The sequence below is a fragment of the Juglans microcarpa x Juglans regia genome, chromosome 4D (genome assembly GCF_004785595.1).
Source record: "Juglans microcarpa x Juglans regia isolate MS1-56 chromosome 4D, Jm3101_v1.0, whole genome shotgun sequence".
NCBI classification, from domain to species: Eukaryota; Viridiplantae; Streptophyta; class Magnoliopsida; order Fagales; family Juglandaceae; genus Juglans; species Juglans microcarpa x Juglans regia.
This window is the reverse complement of record NC_054600.1, coordinates 32,778,136-32,800,094: the sequence shown is the minus strand read 5'-3', so window position 1 is coordinate 32,800,094 and position 21,959 is coordinate 32,778,136. Positions and strand designations below refer to the sequence as shown.

At 34.1% G+C, this 21,959-nt stretch overlaps 1 protein-coding gene and 1 pseudogene across 8 annotated transcripts; one reads left to right on the top strand and one right to left on the bottom strand.

The window, feature by feature from the left end:
* The first annotated feature begins 647 nt into the window (after positions 1 to 647).
* On the top strand, positions 648 to 8,574 carry LOC121261164 (protein EMBRYONIC FLOWER 1). Of its 8 annotated transcripts, XM_041163381.1 has the most exons (9): positions 649 to 932; positions 1,283 to 1,410; positions 1,904 to 2,101; positions 2,660 to 3,066; positions 3,138 to 3,248; positions 3,336 to 4,819; positions 5,355 to 5,438; positions 6,089 to 7,851; positions 7,960 to 8,574. In XM_041163381.1, the coding sequence occupies exons 3-8, from the start codon at positions 1,941 to 1,943 to the stop codon at positions 7,817 to 7,819; spliced, it is 3,978 nt and encodes a 1,325-aa protein (XP_041019315.1). In that variant the 5' UTR covers positions 649 to 932; positions 1,283 to 1,410; positions 1,904 to 1,940; the 3' UTR covers positions 7,820 to 7,851; positions 7,960 to 8,574. The 8 variants fall into 8 exon arrangements, with proteins under 8 accessions (XP_041019318.1, XP_041019315.1, XP_041019316.1 ...); XM_041163384.1 differs by lacking the exon at positions 1,283 to 1,410 and having other exon boundaries at positions 648 to 932; positions 3,156 to 3,248; positions 3,384 to 4,819; XM_041163382.1 differs by lacking the exon at positions 1,283 to 1,410 and having other exon boundaries at positions 3,156 to 3,248.
* Positions 8,575 to 12,784: 4,210 nt separating this feature from the next.
* LOC121260306 lies at positions 12,785 to 14,568 on the bottom strand (annotated as a pseudogene).
* Positions 14,569 to 21,959: the final 7,391 nt, after the last annotated feature.

Here is a 21,959-nt window from a genome sequence, read left to right as displayed (position 1 = left end):
TCTTCTTCTTCCTCTTCTTCAGCCTATTAATTTTTAACAGCTTTTTCTGAACTGGGTCTTCTATAAGTAATTAAACAGAGGGATTACTCTCATGTAGTGTTAGGGTTAAACATTTATAATCAGCTAGGGTTGGATACCATCTTCATTACTCATCAGAGAAACCTAGGGTTTCAAACAAGGCAATCTACTACGACACTCCTGCAAAGCATGTGTACTACACGCACCAATCACAACTATTTTATGTGCAAAGGCATGGCATCTTCAGCCCTACTTGACACGACAGGCACAATAAAAAAATGACTGTCCTCCTAACAGAGCGTGTAAACAACGCGTAGGTGGGGAACAGTACATAGTACTTGCCTTTTTTTTTTTATGGATTTTTTTTTTTAAAATACACTGTGTTCTTTTTTAACAGTGTTCCTTTCTAGGGTTTCCTTTCCTGTATCACAACAATATTATATAATGGTTTGTGATAAGAACCGCACCTTCTCACCACATGTAGCTCTCTCATTGGTCGGAAACAGTCTCTCTCCTCACTTTCCTTCTCAGTCTCTCTCGAATTTAACTTTTCTTTTTATTATTTATTTATTATGTTTATATGTATGTATGCGTCGCCGTGACATGTCACGGCATGGATGATTTTAATACAACAAACCTCATTTCAAGGGCAAAGGATAAAAACACACTCTCTCTCTCTTCTCTCTCTCCCTCGCGCTAAAGAATCGAAAACCTCTATCGCTCTCTCTAGGGTTTCTCCAAAGTTCGCGCTCAAATTCTACTCAGCGAGCTTCGAATCCCGTCCCGAAGCTGAGTCACTCATCTTCTTCTTCAAATGCTCTATCTTTTAGTACCATTTCTTCGATGCGCCGTGGAGAATATTCGGAGCAAGACAGATGGGGTATCGTCTTTGCTAGTTTTCGATTGAGTTAAAGGTGGGTTTGATGCCTCAATTTCTCTTTACTGATCTGGTTTGCAAGTCGCTGTTTGGTTTGGTTTTGATCGGCACGAGTTTTAGCTGAGGTCGAGATGGGTTGTCTGAGATATTTAGGTCATTTCACTGTGTGTAGTACGTTAAGTCCAGCCTTTACTTTTTGTTTTCTTATCTGGGTTTTGTTTGGGATGAATCTGAGCACTTTTGTGATATTTAATGTTTTATTTTGATTGATTTTCTGGATAATAAGTTACGCTAGCTGTTCCCTAACTGTGAAATGGGTAAGCAATAAAATACCAAAAAATATTAATTTCTGAGTTTTTGTACATGGTTTTGTTGTTTGATTTGTAGAAACTAAAGGTGGGTTTGTGGGAATTCCTACCTATCTTGGTACATCGACGCAGCTTTTCTTGATGATAGGAGATACGTCTGAAAATCACAAAGACAAAACCCTAATGCGTGCTTTAATTGTCGTATGGGTATTGACTTATGTTTTACTTTGAACCTTGTGTGGATGGGTTAACTACTTGATTCGTTAATTTTCGGAGAAGCGCGAAATTAGAGATTACATACATCTTTATGGTTTTTTTTTTATGGATAGGAAAACTAGGGTTTAAAATCTATTAATTTATATTACCCAAATATGTCATATACTTATATATATTTCCAGAAGTTGTTATCTTATGCGCCAAATCACTGCATATAGTGTTTTTAGCTTCTCGCTCATTCTATAACCATTTCGACATGGAATTTTTTTGTCTACTGTTGATTTCTTAGTGGGTGTGCAAAACCCTAATCTGTTGGTTTGGGACTCTACTTCAGATCCTGTGATGTACATTAGAAATTTGAAGTCTTTGCCTTTGAATCGCTTATCACGTTAACCCTATATCTTAATTTTGGAGTTTGATAAGGATTACTTTCAGCATATTATATTGATTGATGCCATTCAGTTATTATTATTATTTTGCATAGGAAATCGTGTATTTGCGTGCTGTGGTTATTTACTAACATGGAGAGGAGTATTGTGGAGGAGGAGAACCTTTATAAGAGCAATTCTAATACCGTCTCCAAGTCTGAGGGATCTTTTATTCAAATTGACTCTATATCAATAGATCTCGGCACTGCTAAGGATAATAGTGATGCTGGAAAGTGCGAGCATTTTTCTATACGGTAAGCCTTGATCGACCTTGTAATGTAATAATCTTGCAGAATTTTAACTGTGTGTATATTGTTTAATCTTTCTTCTTCTTTTTTTATTTTTTTTATTTTTATCCTTATGGGACTTGTGTGGTTGGCATGCTATATATGCTGATGGAGTTGTTGCACGTACTTTTATGAGAACCAGATTTGAGAGTTGTCTGCAATTGCAGTTTCAATCTCTTGTATTTCTGGATAGAAAAGTAATTTGACTTTACGTCTTTATACTGGAATATTGCTAATACAATTATGGGTGGGCGCCCCGGGGGGGGGGGCAACATTTGAAGTTAGCATGGAGTGTCATGAAGAACTTCTGGGACTGCTAAGTTGCCAATCTTTAAAAAACAATTGTATTTGAATTAATGGTACAATTTGTAGATCTTTTTTTGGTGGGGGAGATGATTTGATCGGATATCTGATTTGGTGATAATTATCTGAGAGTTGCTTCCCAAAAATTAGTAGTTTGTTTTTATTTGGCTTCTGGATTCTCTTTAGGAGTTTTCCTTATAAAGTGTGTCCATTTGAATTCAGCGGATATGTCTCCGAGATTCGGAAAAAAGATTGGAAGATATGTTGTCCATTTGATCAGACTGAGTCTGAGGAGCAAACATCTTTTCTTCCCCCTTTAGAGGTTCCAAAATTCAGATGGTGGCATTGTCAAAATTGTCTGAATAAGGTTTCTGCCAGAGCTGCTGCAAAAGATTATGGAACACTCTTTAATTGTTGTGGTACCAAATGTGGCTCCAATAGCAATTGTTCCCATGTGGCTAGTGCTGCAATGCTTCTGCCAGGTTTTCAGCAAGCTCCCAAGCCAGTTCTTGGTGGAACAACATCAGTTGTTGCCAATACTTCTACCAAACTGAGCAACGACAACCATCTTCTATTATGTAGTGATAAGAAACAGAAGAAAGTTGAAGTTTCACACGGCACCATTATAGGTACACTTCAATCCATCTTATTTCTGTTATACACTAGCTGGCGTTTGGTTCATTTCCTATATTTTCTCCAGGGCATGACATTGGTTCAGAAGAAAATCTTAACCAGGAAATCCTCAAATTAACAAGTGCTGCCCCAGAAGTTAATTCAAGCATAATACAAGAAAGGCATACAAATGACACAGGTAATTTTACTATGAAGTGGGAACCACACAATCAAAATTTACATGACATATTTATCAAACTAATAAGGCTTCTTCTTTCTGAAACAGTGGCTCTCAAGTTAAAATGTAATGGATCTATAGAATTTAATGATCCAGGCAGTGGGAGTCATGAAGTTTCTGATTGGAACCTCAAATGCATGATTAAGGATTCTGCCAAACATTATCAGACAGGAACACAAAATTCTCCGGATGATCAACACATAAAGGTAACAAAAGCCTGTCAGACACTTGGGTTGGGCAGTATGGTTGCTGAGGCACCTAATGTCGTCAAAGCTCATACAACTGTACATCCGTCTCTCGAGTTGGATGGGTTTAGTTATGAATCATCTGAAAGTGTTGAAATAATGGTACTTGACGATGATCCTCTAGACCATCATTTAGACAAATCATGTTCTTTGCATCGTAGAAAAACTCGAAAGCACCGTCTACTGACTGACTTGCTGGGTGAAAATGGTGATGCAAAGAGTGGTCTGATTGATGCAGATAATTTTCCATCCAATAGGACCCCAGAAGCATTTGAAAGGTTAGATATGCTCTCTGTTCCTCAAGATCTGGTGGCCATTCAAGGAAACACTAAAAGGGGTTCTAGTCAGACTACGAAAAGGAAGTTACCTCAGGATGAAGAGTGGAGACCTCCAGAAATTCCCTCTCCAAATTATTTGAATAAAAAAGCTCAGATATGGAAGGGAGATTCAGAAACAACTGATGTAACTGTGGGTAATGAATCTCAAGAGGCAATTGCAGGAATGGGTTTAAAAACTGATCTGAAGAGCCATTCAAGTAAAGGTATAAAGCATAGAAGTCCTACCTTAGGTAAGAAGAAAAATAAAAAGATCCAAGTTGTTGATGCATGTTTGTCATTGGTGCCACCGCAAGTAACTGTGCAAAAGGAAATTCAGGACAAAACTCAGCATACAAGTGACAGAAATGCTGCTGGCAATGTTTCTTTTGGATTAACTCAGAATGCATTCAAAGGCAGACAAATGGATCCTTTTCCTTTTCCTGCTCTAAGAATGGAGAGAAAACCTAATATGTGCCATAAGAAAAACAAAAGCTCACAGGCGGATGGAGGCCAAGCTTCACTCTTTCCATGGAACAATGGGGTGCTAAAAAATGACCCAATTTCAAGGGGAAATGTAGATATCATGCAAACTGGATCTGTAACACATCCGTTTCAATCAACACAAGATTCACTTGCTGAAAAAGAGCTGCGTCTTTCACTTAATAGCTTCTCGGCCGCTCCAAGATATGACAAAGAATTTATTCCTCGGGTTGAAGGCGGGCTATCTTCCTTTCCACCTTGGCAAGAGGTCAGTCCCAAAGTAGATCAGGTTATGAGGAAAAATTTAGAGGTTAACAATTTTAGAGATCAAAGGGTTCCATCGAAATCTCCACCAGCCACCTTTTCAGGAAAAGGTGTAAATTGTGAAGTCAGTAATGAGATGACCGCCTTTAAAATGCCTTTCCTGAATAAGATGCAAAATTGCCTCTCTCAGGTTGAGGATAGGGGGTGTTCTCGAATTCACCAAAGGGTATGTGTTTGATTTTTATCACTATCTCCATTGCTTTTATTACATGGATATATATATATATATATATATATATTATGCCTTTTGTTTTGTAGACTTATCTTTCTGAACATGCCAATCGGGTCTTAAGTTAATTATTTTGCTGTTCACAAATCACTCTCGATTCTGATTATCATTGGCACTTAATCATGTTTTTGGATTTTTACATTTGCCATTATTTCAGGCTCCTGGGTCTGGAGGCGTTCTTTTAACCTCCGAAGATCAAGAGTTCTGACTTGTGTTTACCATTATTTAAATGCAATGTTAAGTGTTCAGTTTGCTATTGTGGCCTGGCCTTTCAATTGATCTCAAAGTATCAAGGAAACCAGCCACTTACCCCTTTACCTCTTTCAGTATCTAAATATACTTTCCTGCTGCTGTATCTGTTCTCTTCCCTTCCACGATTGGCCTATCTCTTGCTTAATTCAACAGAGCCTGGGTGGACGGCCAAACTCAGCAACTTAATCACTGATGAATTTTCAACTCTCATCTTGAGCAGGGACCAACTTTTTGCAAGGACATATGGGACCACAGGCACCTCAAGAAGAGTTTGAAAATGGCCAGACCATATATACTAGGAAATGTACAGTATATATAATGATATCGGTGTCCGAATGTTTCATTACTCAACACCTTTCTAATCATACAAATCATTAGGTGCATGTCATAACAACATAGAGTTGAACAGTTTTAGAAGAATCCGTCAAATTGTGATCTCTTCTTCTTTCTTTCTTATGCCTTTTTAAGTGATGGAAATTATTTCATTTCACCTAATTGCAATCTCCAGCAAAGTTTGTACCTAATTCATAATAGATGAAGGTATCAATCTTCTGTGTTTTGTTCAAATGGTCATTACCTGTGTTAAGTTTGGATCTTATATGTCCTAATGAGGTGTTTAAAGATGACTGTCTGAGTGCAAACCCAAATTTTCTTATCTATGTGTTAAAGCATCCATTCTTTTTCTTAGTTCATGATATGATGATATGGCACATATTGCAACATTTGGTGATAATACGATCAGATTATGCATAGTTTTCTGCTGTGGGTGGCCTATATTTGCCTATGTATTGCTTGTTATTGTTGTACAAGGTCATGTGATTCACAAACTTGTGTGAAGAAATGCTTCTCATTTTCTGGTATTTCCTTCATCTTTGTGTCTATTGATAATATTTGTAGTGCTTTGAGAATATAGCTTGTATGGAGAAAATAATTTTTTTAATTTTCCTTTTGCAGAATTATTCTGGTGCAAGCAACATAGACAAAGCTTATAAAGCCAAGGAATATACAGCTGTTGGGGAAAAAAATAGTGATCAAAAGGCTGACAAAGCATCTGAGCAGGGACCTTTAGATGATATACCAATGGAAATTGTAGAGCTCCTGACAAAGATGAACCGAAATACCCATGAGAGGCGTCTTCCTGATGCTGAAAATAAGAAAGGATTGTTAGAAACAACCAGTAATACAATAAATAGTCAGATGACGGATTTTACTAACACATATGGCAATGACGAGTTGAGGCTACTGGAAATTACTCGCAAGCAAAAATACCAGGCTAGAAATGGAAGGAATGGCATAATCACAACAGGCCAAAATGTGGGAACCACCAAACCGAAGCCATTTGATTTCTTTTCTCATATTGATAGAAACCACCTGAATGCGAGTCAGCTGGATCAAACTCAGACCCCTCCAATAGGGTTTAGGACTTTTGCTCAGTGTCAAAAGAAGCCATCAAGCGGAGTCCAATCTTCTGTGACCGATCCCAGCAGACACAGTAGTGGTCAGAATTGCAACTGGAATGCGGCTATGGTGGGGCACGGGCCATCTCATGCTACTTTGCAGGCCTTGGGAGGATGTAACACACGCCAGACAGTTGCACAACAGAATGAAACAGCAGTACATCTTTGGCCAACCATGATTACAAATCAATCCCCCTTTGGATATAACCTGCCTCAAAAGGGTGTAGCTCAGTCTACTAACATAGATATGCTTTCTCAGTGTCCAGATTCACTGCATAAGGGGGGTTTGAACTTCAACCATGACCTGAAGTGTTTTAATCTAAATGCTACAGGTCTTGAGAAGCACAATATGAGCTGTGGTTCAGAAACTTTCAGTAGGAATAATGCAGAGTACCCATTAGCTTGCAAACTTAATGGAATGGGGCATCCTCAAAGTTTGATGGGGTCGTTAGATCTGTATTCTAATGAAACCATACCAGCAATGCATTTGCTCAGCCTCATGGATGCAGGGATGCGGTCAGGTCCTACGTTCAATATGGGTGGAACACCAAAGTTCCCTAAGAGACCTTCCTTTCCTCATGATCCTAAGTCTAAGGAGCTTCCCAGAATGGAGATTGGTGCATATAAGACAGTGGATTCCATGAAACAGCCACCATCCGTTTATTGCAGTAAAAGCCACTTTTCAGAGAAGGCCCATGGCTGTTTTCATTGTATTCCAACAGTGGCTGCATCTGCTTCTTCTTTTCAACATGAAAAAGGTTTCCAAAGGGATTCTAATCTTACGAGTCAAGTTGGCTTGAAGTCGAGAGAGAGAGAGAAGAAAAAAATCTCTAATTCAGCCACACAGAGTAGAGGTCGTAGACCAGAGAAATTTGTATTCCCCACTGGAAGTTTAGGCACAAATCATGGAGCTATTCCCGTCCATAGTCTGCAGAAAAAACATCTTGATGCTTCCGATTCTACTGTTTTTGCCTTGCAGCATCATGGAATGGACAATTCAACTCAGCATCCAAAAAGCAATTCTGTTTCTGAAATCTGCAGTATTAATAGAAATCCGGCTGATTTTATCATGCCAGGAGCTGGAAATACGTATATGATTAGGGGCGAAGACCTTAAACTCAGAAAGGTGACTCCTTCACAAAGCAGGCGTAGCATAATTAAGTCGGATGGCCGCAAGCGACATAGGAATCTGAAGCACACCACTGTAAAAGAACGTGTACAACATTGAGTTATGTGGCAGAGTTCCTGAAATCCATGTCGGTAGTATTTCAGAAACTCTTATTGTCTTCATTGGTTAAAATACCTCTCATATTTCAGCTTGACATTACAGGTTGCGGTTTAATTTTTAATTTTTAATTTTTTATACAGCAGGTGAAGTCTTCAATGTCTTGGCAGCTGCTGTAAATTGAGAATATCTACAGCAAATGCAAATCATATTTCTCCTAGAAGCAGATTTTGATTCAGGAACTCTGATTCTTTGACTTAAGGTTGTCTTTGTCATTTTCCTTGTCCAAATCGAAGCTTTGAAAGACGCACTGGTGTAAGTTGAAGGCTGCATATACGTTCATATACCCAAATCCTCTGTTCATCATTGTATTTGATGGTTAAAGCACAATCCTCGTAATTGCCCTTAAGATGTAGGAAGGGCTCATTCATGGGTACTTTTGTTTCAATTCAACCCGTGCCCATCAGTGAACAAGGAGTAGGAATTGCATGGAAACGAAGACGGGGGGGCATTAGTTAATATAGTACTTGAATGCATGTATCAATCAGGATAAACCCAAGGGGGCCGGTGTCATCACTCATAAGTCAATAATTTCTTGTTGATATTACTTGTTTTGTAGTTTTATATGGTTCCAAGAGTACCAAGCTAAAAGGGAAGATCATGTGTTGATTTTATAGTAATCATGAGTTGGAACACGTACGATTTATAAAATATCACAGACAAGATCAGTACTGTCTGATCATGTTGATTTTATTGTATTGAAGATTTCTGTTGCATAGAATTTAATGGATATATAAAACAGTAGCAAAAACTTTGCTGACACGAGAAAACAGACCCGAATCGACAGTCGCCAATGAGTTTTTCTTCCTAAATTTACTCTCAACCTAAAATGTTTACCTTACATGACTGCAAACAATTAATTAAAATTGATACTTTGAACTATCAAAATATATATTGTAGCCGGCCGTATGAATCTTATAAAGTATTAAATATTTAATAGATTTATTTTATATACATTTTTTTTTCACTATAGATATTAAAATTCGAATAATAGTTCTCCAAATGGTTTGGAAAATTTGATCGTAGGACCTCTTTTATATAATAATGCACGAGCACGATCGAGGCTTTGGCTTTGCTATTGCCTCGTCGCCCCTAGCTATGGCTATGGGGGCCAAGCGTACCGCTAGCTGCAGCATTTATACAGATACAGGTAATCCGGGCGGAGCATTATCGGTGGTATTTTATAGTTGCTGTTGTTTTCCATTATAAATTATTAGGGTAATCTAATTGGCACCAGTAGCCAATAACAAAATTAACTCCTGTGGATCGAGATCTACCCATCACCAAATCTACATACTCTCTCTTTCATTTTAATGAACTACGAGATTTATCTGATGATATAATACTTCAAATGGGTTTACCTCGAATTTATTTTGGAGATGAGATATGCTTTCAAATAAACGGGTTTCTTTTGACAAGGAAGAGGAGGAGAAGAATGAAAAGAAGAAGAAGATATAAGCATCAGATCCATGATCATGATGATCAACTTTTTTTTATTTCAAGTACTAAATGCTTTGATTTGGACGGGACGTTCAGATCCAGTGCCTGAGGATCATTATAATATCGACAAATAATTAAATTAAGAGAGCAAGGCCGAATTAATGGTCATAAAATGAACGAATACTTAGGTTTTGCATTATATATATATATATATATATATAATATATATAATTTACAGCAATTCGATCGGCTGCTAATTAATTATCAAGTCCTGTTATAGGGCCGCCGTGACAGTACTTTTTGTTTCCATCATTTTGGACCTTTTTTCTCCCTTTGATCACTAATTTGTCTTTCTTTGATTTCAATTTGGATATGGTTTTGTAGAAGGGATTAATGTTGGATGTATATATTTTGTGAAAAGTGGTAGTATTATCTCATATTTATGTGATCCTGGTACTACGTACGTACATTCATAAACGGATGCAGGAAGCGGCCTTGGTTGGATTGAATATTGCTGGGAAGAGAAAGAAGGCCGCCATTTCAGAAGGAATATATAATATGTAAGAGATCGATCAGTTGTCTGCATAATATATATATATATATATATATATATATAGTTCTTTATAATTTTTTTAATTAGAAATTATACCAATATTAATTGTACGTTGTTATCCCGAATCGAGATTAGCGAAGCTGCATATACACCTTCCAGTTTTTGTGCAGAAACTGGATTGATATTAATTGACCAGATTGATATATCATGAAGATCATATATAAATTCCAGTTTTTTGCTTTGCATTTGTGAAAATGAAGATCTAGTCTGTGACATTTCGATTCCCCAAACAGGCCACTGATCATCTTCTAATTCTTGGAATTATTCATCGAAGATTAATTGCATGTACATGGATGTATGTATACTTGTGATTGATAATTTTTGTCTCTAGATATCATAATCTCATGCATTAATCTTTGTCTTCATTCTTTTTGTTGAATCATATTTCTGGGTTTTGGGAAACTGAACCTGCAGACCAGAAAAGGCAAAAAAAAAAAGAAAAAAAAAAAAAAAAAACGCTTCGACCTGCGGAATAAATGGATGAACCATGCATTAGAACACAACATATAATATCAAGTTAATTAAGGGTTGTTTGGAAGACAGCGCGATCTGCACAGAATGCCATCATGGATTCATGGATATATGCGAAACAAAGCCATATATCATGATCATAAGATCAATCTACATATGACCAACATCATCATGATCATCATCGTCCTAGATCTGTATATATATCATGTGAAGCAAGCGCTGGCCGATCAATACCTATATATTGTTTCTCCATGCCAATTGGGTTAATTAATTACCCATAAATCTGCTTGGGAAAATTAAAAACCACTAGATCTATGATCTCATGCGTTCTATATTGACCAGAAATTAATTAAGAACAAACCCCATATATATATAAATATATTAAATATATATATATATATAAGACTGTAATTTATAATTAGCTTTCTTCGATCCCCTCCCAGCTCGATCGCTCCGTCATTCATGGGCAAGCTCGCTGGAAACCGCCTCATGATCAAGAATATTACTCCTTGATCTTCTTCTTCATCATCATCATCTTCATCGCTAGTTGATGATCACTGATCTCCTCAAGTAATATTATATTACTGAGCCGTGAGCGACACACACTAACTTCCTAATTAACGACGTCGACAAATCGATGCTACTTAATTTTACAGTACTTAATTGTGGTGCTTGCTCGCTGTGCCGTCAATGTTTGACAATGACTGATCGGCCATGGGTACTATATATATATATATAATACTGCAGCTAGTTACTCTTATTAATATATAATATTCCCACCTCCATGCACTCAGTTGAGATCGAAGGCGCCAAGACATGATATTGTCTCTCAGCCACACTCAATTCATACATTAATTCCAGTCATGAAGTAGCCTGCTTTTTAATCAATTAGCACCTCAGCCGTAATTAATTAGTAGTGCATGCCCAGATCATATATATATATATATATATGCGCGCGTGCAGCTTGCTGGAGGTGGTGTTGTACGTACGTGGATGTTATCTTGGGGTTGGCCGGAGCCAGACTTCAACGATGGAGGTGTGTCAGAAACAGCTAGCAAAGACACCGACGTTGATTCTGAATCCTTTTGTTGGCCTGGTGCTGCATAAAGGTGATTAGATTTGCTTAAATTGCTTCATAAATATCTCTGCCTACTATATATGTATGTATATCAAAGTAATGAAAATTCATGTGGTTTTGGGGCCTACTCCCTGCTATTTGATTAATTCATCAAAAGATCATCGGCCGTCCCTACTGCAATAGGATCATGTGATCATCATGCAGAGTTTTTAAAAAACTGCATCACGCGAAATTATTTAGAAATAAAAAAAATTAAAAGAATGCTCCCTTTAAAAAGTGACACTTAATTGCTAGGCTGCTAGCTAGGTCATGGTATGTGTCTATTTATATACACACACGTATGTATTATTTATTAGTTTATACAGAAACGTATGATATTCCTTGGGCATTGGTCGTAACGCCGAGTGCGTAAATCAAGTTTATCATATTTATCGATTTTTTTAATCCATCCTTCTTCCCTATGGTATGTATGATGTTGGCCTTTCTCGCATTTCATGACTCAATTAGTGTATATATATATATATAGTCGTAGATTCTACATACATACATACATGATACATACATGCATATATACATACATATATATTATATACACTGGTTAGTGAAAATATATTATAAAGAAGGTCTAGTGATCTTGTGTTGGCAGAAATATAAATTAATTATAATGACCGGCGTACGAGATCGCAATCTGTTCGGTTTGGATTTATAACTTATCTCAATACATCTTACTATTATTTATTATTATTTATCAATTTTAACTCATAAATTTTACTATTATTTTTAACTCATCTTAACTCATCTTTGAATCCAAACGAAAATATATTCATGAAGTTGAAGTGAAGTCGAAGAAAAGATGGCGAATACCTGTAAACTCTAGCTTTCTTGTAAACGTACAAGGTCAAACTATAGCTTGTTAATTGGCAGAAATATCGGCCTTTATCTGGGCGGGCTGCAATATTGCCGGCCGGTCTTCGCAACATACGCATTGTCCCTCTAATTAGGCACAACCGTCACCTAGCTTCTGCGGCCACCTTTCCAAATAGTATCTCATCATCCGTCGACTATTCACTTTAAAACGACATGGCTGTTTAATTTCTTGCAGCAATGAAGTTCATGTTAAAATTAGGATACTTCTGCATGCTGCACATTTTATAAGAATCAGGCCGTTCCTATTGATCTTAGCCCAATCATGTGGCTTAGCCCCCATGTTAAAGAATGCCATTAATTTGCTCCAGTTCTTCTTCCCGTACATCTTGGTACGTATATAGTTGGTTCGATCTTGGAGTACTTGAAGGCAGATCATTAATTAATTAGCACGATAACAGTAGAAGTCAACTACCTGCACAGAGTCCTCAGATTGGCCAAGATCATATGCCCCGGAAGACTTGATGAAATAATGTACTAAGAACCCAGCTTATAGATATCCACCAGCCCCGCAGAAATTCTCTGATTGTAGGTCCCTCAGTTTTTTCACATCACGAATAAAGTCTCCAAAATTTTGCGCAGGGAATATTGCTGTCGTCTCGTCAAATTAGAAAAGCGCATTGATTCTTGGATCCCTATTTTATATTTATATATATATATATAAATTTATACTTCTCAAGCGCACGCGGTTGTGATATCTGCGCTTGGTGAATATAAACAGGAACCTGAAGTTTGAATTTTTCCCTGATGATCATGACCATTAATTACCGGATAACGGCCAGTGAAGATTAGGCCAATCTTCAATCCATTGGCGAGTAGTTCCTTCATGGAGCCCTTATATAATTGTATATCGTAGCAGCTAGTAATGCATATTATCCCTTCATGTTTCGTGTATTCTCCAATGTTATCTCTGCATTTTTAAGCTACGGCCAGTCCCTAGTACTTTTTATTCTAGACGTACAACTATTTATTTGGGACAAAATGCGAACTGAAGGAGCCATGATTTAATTTACCTGTTGCTCCTGTTGATTTGGAGATCACAATTGGATTTGACTCATGAAACCCGACCCATCGATGAATTCGTAAACCCCATTTCCAGTGACGTTTTAAGGGAAGACTGTCATCATGTATGTCTCATGTACACAGCTAGCTGTATGCTTTAATGGGGACCAAGTAATATCTGCGAATTCGTACGTGTTTCGGATACTTCTTAAAACTGAGAGTCGACCGTAAAGTTATAGGTTAATTATGTTTCCTTTGAATCCTCTCTCTAGCGATCTGATTCATTCTATGTCAATATCTCCGGCGCCCATTGTAACATCTGAAAAAAAACACATGATAATTTTATATAAGAATTTTTTTATGATGACGTGACCAATTGACCATGTCTGTCCGTTTAGTATCAATAAAAATAAACACCCCGTAAAATATTGACTATTAATTAGAATATCATAGTTTATAAGGAATTAACGTGATCACGTTTGACCCTATAGAAAAGTTTTTAGAATATTATATATGTAAATCGATCGTACTAATTGCCTCTGAGAGACACGAGACCAATAATCTCAATGCATGATACTTTAGCCGCATCAAAGGGCGGATCTCGTGGTTGTAACCAGACAATTAATTTGGCGTATCTTTCAGATGATCTTGCCGTAACAATAAGACTGAGGCCAACAACATGATCAGGAACGTCATGCAGCCGGCCCCTAGCTAGCTCGATCCCTTTCCCCACCAAGAGCTCCCATCATTTGTCCCAGTGCTAATAAGCTGCCCCACCACATTCACTTGACCGTCCAATTATATGGCGCAGCCACCAAATTATTCAATCCAGTTTCTTCCACTCTATCAATCAGATCACGTAATCCCACTCCACTATCACTAGTAGTGACAGCTAAATTCTGCGTGTCAACCTCGATGCCAGATTAATCATATTTTGCTGTACTGACTAATTAATAACGCCTTTTCCGAACTTGATGTACTGGGGCAGGCCAATTTTGGTATGGTTTGAGGAGATTTGCTCACAAGTTTGACCATGAGTTGATTAAGATTGGCATAGGCCACGGCCAGGCGGAGCTCTTCTTCGGTTGTTGGGTATTTGACATCTTGGGCATGGCATTCCTTTCGGCCTCTCATTGCAGTACCATAGACGTTGTAGAGGGTGCAGCCCGTTTGGTTTCATGGAACCGGTGGTTGTAGTGGCAAGCATGGCATAGATGGTTGGCAAGGTTGAAAAGCACCCATGCAGGAGAAGCCATGCAGCAAAGGGTACTGTTGATCATCTCGGGCCTCGGCTTGGTTTTTCTACTAGCTAGTCTGATCGCTAGCTCGATAGATGGCCGGGAGAGAATAATTTAGTGCTAGGTTAGAGACGAATTAAGGCAATGCTTCGATCGAATGGAAATCATGAGATGGCATGAAGGATATACTATGGTTATTTGATTTGTACGGCAAGAGTAATTTATATATATGTGAGTACGTAATGTACATGTATGCGTTCCAGTAACCTCGTCATCTAAATGAGTAATATTAGAGAGAAGTTATTGTAGCAGTACATATTTTACACTCACTACATGGCTGCTTCTAGTTAATTGTTCCAACACTCACTTGAAAAAATATGTGGTCTAAATAATGTCACATCATGTATACAAAATAGATGCTGTTAATAGTGACTTCTATCTATATTTATTCCATCTAAGTATATAGCCGGTGGTCCTTGATCGTTTTGGTAAACAGCCTACAAAATGTACTATCTATTATATATCGACTCCAACGACAGACGTTATGTAAAAATTATTATAATTAATGCAGACAACCTCGTGATCATGACATTAGAAAACCAAGGTTCATGCAAGAACATGGGTGGACGATCCATGGCTATGTATCTCATGAATTGGCTTAGAAATTGATTTTGGGTGTGTGACGTTAGGAGTCTCATAATTTCTCTCTTGTACTTATATATAATTACTTGACAGATCAAGAAAACCCTTAAAATTCGAGCGATCGAGAAGGTGGTTTCAGATTTTAGCATATAATATATATATATATATATATATATATATATTCATGTATACGTGATAAATGCTTCTTTCTTCGTTCTGAACATTAATAATCCGGAGCTTGCTTGATCATATGTATTATGACGTGGAAAGTTATCTGGATCTATACGTTAAAGTACGTACGGAAGGTTACATATATGACGTAGAAAAATGATGTTATTAATTTGTACAAGTTTGTTTACAAAAATAATCTTCTTTTACAAATATTATTATTTAAAATATTGTGAAAAGTAACGTCATGTGTTTATCATTTTTCTATATTATATATATATATATATACATATATATATATATATATATTAGGTTAAAACAACGTACGAAGCACGTATGTCTAGTTAGATCAAACGGTTGTTTTACAAAAATAATATGTTATTTTACAAAATTTATAAAAATAGTTGATGACATATATAGTTTAAAAGACATTACTTCAACTTTTATACAAGTAATATAATTAATAGAATATTACAAAGGAATTTTAACAAACAAATAAACTACTACGATCAATACTTTAACAAGATGATTGAGTTTGCATCATCAAGATGATGGTATTTAATGGCGTGTTTTGGGCCAAATGAGATTTATTTCCCCTTTTTCCTATATATTTTCGCTTTGTATTATACTTTGTTGGATAACTGTATAATCTCATTGAGGATATTTCACTGTTGTGGTTCTATTTATAAAATTCTGGTACTTATGATTACTAAGTTGTGAAATTTATTTTATTATTTTAATGTACTTTATTTTATTTTTTATTATTAGACCCTTCTTTTTCGGACTGGGCTTGTTTTAGTATGTTTTATTCTCTTTTGGGCCCAGCCCATTCAGATTTGAAGCCAAGCCCGTAGCTTGCAGCCCAGTCCTCCATTTCTCTCTAAACGGCTTCGTTTTGGCCATAGCCCTTGGGGCTTTATTTCTTTTCCTCCTGCGCGCCGTCCACTTCTTCTTCTTCTTCTTCGGTTTCATCTTTCTTCCTCATCTTCTTTGACTTCGACCTCAACTACAGTCTCTGCCATGGGTTGACACATAACTATGCTTATCTATCTTAGGGGACCTCTATTCTGACTTTCCGTTGACTAAAATGCAAAAGCTGAAAAGTCTTTATTTCTTTCTCTGATCTACGACCACATTTCTCTCTCTCAATCTTTCAAAGATTCTATGCCTGTTGTATCCAACTTGGTGCTTTCCTTTATATCAGTTTGGGATCGAGATCGTCTTTTATTTTCTTTCTTGGGGCTTGGCCGTTTTCAGTTCCTTCCATCCAAATAGTAAATAGGCTGTTAGACGACCTCAGGTTCAGGAAAGTCAGATATGGATTCCCAAACCCCCATTTCCAGTGGACTTCGATCCTTATTATGGTATGGCTTGACTTCCCTACCGATTACTTTTGATTCCCTTTACTTTCTCTTCTCATTTTCATTTATCTTTACTTTTACTGGCCTTTCTCCACATGCCGAAAAGAAAGTGTGCAAGTGAAGAAATACTGTTTTGTTGGGTCAGAAGTTAACGAGAAAAATAGGGTTTAAATACTTGCCGTTAACTTTAATGAAAAAAAAAACATTAAAACAAAAATTTATGTCTCATAGACACTTTATATATATATAAAGATATATATATTATATATATACACTTTTGCTTTAAAAGTGGAGTTTGAGTCCGCAGATTCAATACGAAAAGGCAGCCCATCATGTTGGTAATATCTGGTAAAATAAAACATCTTGCCAGAGAATGGTAGTATCTCAATAGGGATTAATTGTATTAGATCACGTTAAAGACTTGCCGTAAACTTTAATCGAAAAAAAAAAAACAAAAAACGTTAAAACAAGAATATGAGAGGCATGCCCTTTGGATGTCCTGTTGTTGCTCTTGTGTGAATCTAGTTGTCTTGTACATATAGGAAACCTATATATTTTTTGTTCTTTTTCTGCTGATTTCATGAATATATGCCCTTGTTTTTGGACGATCGATGCGCATGCAGTACGTACTAGTGATACTGCGTGATATAACAATTAATGAATAATATTTTTTGTTTTAATTTTGAAGCTTTATTTTAATGTAATGTATGGTACATTTTTACGACAATTTTCTGGTGAAACATGCTTTAATGAAATGGTCTAGCTAGATATAGAGCAATATTACGTACACTTTTCATTTGGAGATTGCATGAGTCTAGTCAATTTTATTTTTAAATTTTTTTAAAGAGAAATTTTATTTACAATCCCTATTTGGAGAATACATGTGCAAATCCTTCATTAAATAGAAAAATTATCATTTTAAGAAAGATATTATTGTAATTTTAAAAAATTTTAAACACAAAATTGATTAGGCTTGTACATGCAGTCCCCATTTAAGGACTGCATGTAACATTATTCTTTTTTAAAATTACAATAATATCCTTATCAAAATAGTATTTTTTTCACTTAATAAAATGTTTATACATGTAGTCTCTATTTAGAGATTACAAATAAAATTTCTCATATATAATATATCACTCCCAACAATATAACTCATGTTTTGGTAATTCGGGCCCTTAATTATTTTTTAAATAATTATAATTCGAGTTTAACAAGTTAGTGATGGCTTAAAAATGACAGCAAGTAAATAATGTGTACAAGATTATCTACCGAAGTAAAATGGATTTTATTGTTTAAAAATTTATTCTCAAATTGGTATATAGAGTACATTTAGAAGTGGTTTGGATTTAGAGATGAGTTGAGATAGTTTGTAAAGAGTAGAATAAAAATTGAATTATTTATTATATTTTGTGTGAGAATTTGAAAAAATTATTTTGAGATTTGAAAAAATTGAATTGTTTATTATATTTTGTGTAGAATTTTGAGAAAATTGTAATGATGAGATGAGATGAGTTGAGATGGGTTTTGAATGCAAACAAGGCTTTAGTAAATTATTTATATAGCATAATTTAATTTAAAATATAAATTTTATAAATTAAATTCTATCATTTAAGTAATATCGATGGTGCGCTCTATCCACCAACTTAAAAACAAAATACCTCATTATTGTTTGCATCTAAAAATTTAGGGGTTATCTAGATTTAGAGAACCTCTCAACTCATCTTATCTCATTTAGTTATTATAATTTTTCAAATTTTCAAATTTTCATACAAAATATAATAAATAATAAATTTTTCAAATTCTAAAATAAAAATTAAATTAAAAAATTATATTCTAATAATATTTTGGACAATGATAGAGTTACTAGTACCCATTTACTACTTATGGTATATTTATTTTTTTATCATTTTCTTTTAATTATTTTGTTAACATCCTTAATCATTAAGAAAAAAATTTTAAAAATATATAATTTTACTAATAGTCACTTCCTTAATTATTAAGTAAAATTAAAAATTAAAAAAATCAAATACAAAAAAATAATAATAAATGAGTAATAGGAAGATAGTAATCCTATCATTTTCTAAATCATTAACGTTTACCAACAAGAATGGTTGTAAACGAGAGAATTTTTAAGAACTCATTTGTCTTGTCATCTTATCAAAGGAATTTAAATTTAAAAAAGTATTCTTGTAAGCGAGTTTGCGTATCAAATTGCATACCAATATTAATATGTAAGGCATTTATTTAATAAAATAAAATAAATTAAAAACGAAAATAATTTTCATGAGATACATAATATTTTCTTCTCTCATATTTTTGTAATTTTTTAATAAAAAAATTATGTCAATATCTGTCCGCAATTTATTACGTCAAAACGTTTGTAATTAGTAAGGCTCTTTAATTTTACTGAGCCTAAATAAGCCGTAGCCCGTAGGCAAAGGGTAGACTGCACCGTATGCTTTTCCTTGAACTGTGGGTCTACGAGGCTCCCGCTAGGTATTTTAATTTTTTTTAATTTTTGTTTTTTCATATTATTTGTTAATATCTGTTAATATTTTTTAAAATTATAATATTATTAAATAATACTTTCTTAATCACTAAAAAAAAAAATGAGAACAGTGACTTGGATTCCTAACCTTTTCCTTACTTAAAATGATGCACTGTAAGGGTGTAAATTCAAACCGAAAAATTGTAAAATCGGTACGGTTCGAGACCAGTTCTTAGAATGTGAAAACCGGTCAGTTTCGGTCCGGTTCCAATTTTAAGATTTTTCAGACCACACCGGACTGAACCAGTTAATAAAAAATATATATATAAAATAATATTTGTATTATTATATATATAAATTTTATATATTATGTATAATTATAAATTTTTATGTGAAATTTTTATATATAATATATATAATTATATATATATGAAATAATTTCTTATTATAATTTATAAATTATTACTAAATCATTAAAAGTTTATTACTAATACTAATAGTCTAATATAGACTAATGGCTATAATTATACTTATAATTAATACTACAAGTTTTTACTAAAAATTTATAACTAATATTAATATTAAATATATAGTTTATAACTAATACTAATATATAACTTATAACTATATTAATAGTCTAATATTAATATTATTATATAATCTAATATATTAATAAAAGTATAAAATATATTTTTTGAAATTAATTTTTTTTTATAAACAAATGTTTAATAATAAATTGTGAAATTTATATTTTAAAAAAATCAAAAAATTAGACTGAAAATCAATAAAACTGAAAATATCAATTTAAAAAAGTAATGAATACATAATCAGTTTAATTTTATTCAAAACTGCATCGGAACGAACCGATTACGTCCTTTTAACGGTAGAGACAAGTAACGGCAGAGACAAGGCTTTAATGCCTTCTTGCGAAGCAGTGCAATTTTACACGTGGCAAAGGAATAGTAATATCAATCTCTAATCTTTATCTTTATCTTACAAAAGCGTGACACTGACACGTGTTCAGCTCCACTTCTCCGGCTGCAGAATCTCAACCCCACACGCACGTGAATCTGACATGTATATATATATATATATGAACTTCTTTTTTTTTTTACCTCGATCATTTTGCCCTTTTCTGGCCTGCGCTGCAATTAAATGATGTCTTTTGACCATGACATTAGTTTTTTGGATTAAAGTTACGTTTAGATGTTAACTGAATTGAGTCGAATTAAATATTTTATAAATAATAATAAGTTAAATAATAAAGATAATTATATAAAATTTATCTAAATTTAATTTAAATTATATTTAAATATTAAAATAAATTTAATATTTTTTATAAAAAATTCAAAAAAAATTATGAATTCTACGTATTAAGATATTTTAAGTTAAAAAAAGATTGTAGATCTTATATATAAAAAAGTTTTGAGTTTAGATGAATTTAATAATTTAAAAATTAAGTATTTAAATGTTAGATTCAGTTTAAAATTAAATTGAATTCAACTAAATTCAATTAAGTTCAATAATCAAACGAAGACTTAGGATAAACACAACAAATTTTTATAACATATTTCATAATAATAATGTTATAAAAGAAATATATTTTTATAAAGTATTTTATAAAATTATTTTACATCTAATATATTATTATGAAATATATTATAAAAAATATTATGCATAAATAATTTTTCTTTTTCTTATGTTATACTTTATGCTCTCATTTTATTTTAATCTAATTATATAAAATGTGAGAATATTTGAGAAATGTTGATAATGTTTGTGAATAATATTGAAAAGTAATAATAGAATATTAAATAGTAGTAAAAAGTAATGAATAGTAATAAAAAGTAAGTGAAAAGTAATAATAAAGTAATGAATAGTAGTAGAAAATATTGAGAATACTTGAGATACTTTTGATATTCAAACTTGTGTTCATTTGGATAGTGAGATGAGATAAGATAATTTTAAATACATTGAATAAAATATTATTAGAATATTGTTATCTTAATATTTGAAAAAGTTGAATTGTTTATTATATTTTGTATGAAAATTTAAAAAAATTATAATAATAAATGAGATTATACGAGTTAAGGCACGTGAAATCCACGTGCTGCCATGCCAAGAGGAGTCATTTGCCTCCACCTGCGACACCTCCTGGATCAGCAGTTTTGGCTCTCTCAGATCTAAGTGTTCTTCTTTTTTCTAGTGTGACATGTGATCTGCACGAGCCATCACAGTTGATGGCGGTCATATGCCGGTGTATCTGTTTATCTACAAGTTGCTATTCTCCTATGTTTCTGTTTTCTCTAACCACTAATTAAGATAAAATGTCGGTGATAGTCTCCCTCATCCGGACCAAATCAACAAAATAAAGCACACTCATTTCAACTACGACTTTTAGTTGTAATTTTTTAGTCTATTTATCAGACGATATAACTACTTTTATGTAGCATTCCCTTTGAAAGACATGGGTTAAAGTCAATCTTTTAATTCGAAAACCCGTTTTTCTATTTTTATTTGCTGGTATATTGCTTATGTTTATTTTGGGATGATTGTTGAAACTCTCGCTCCATAAAATCTTGTATTTTTTAGCCATTTAATTTAATCTATGATTTTCTTGAAGAAAAAAAAAAAAATCAACGATAAAAGTCAAATTAT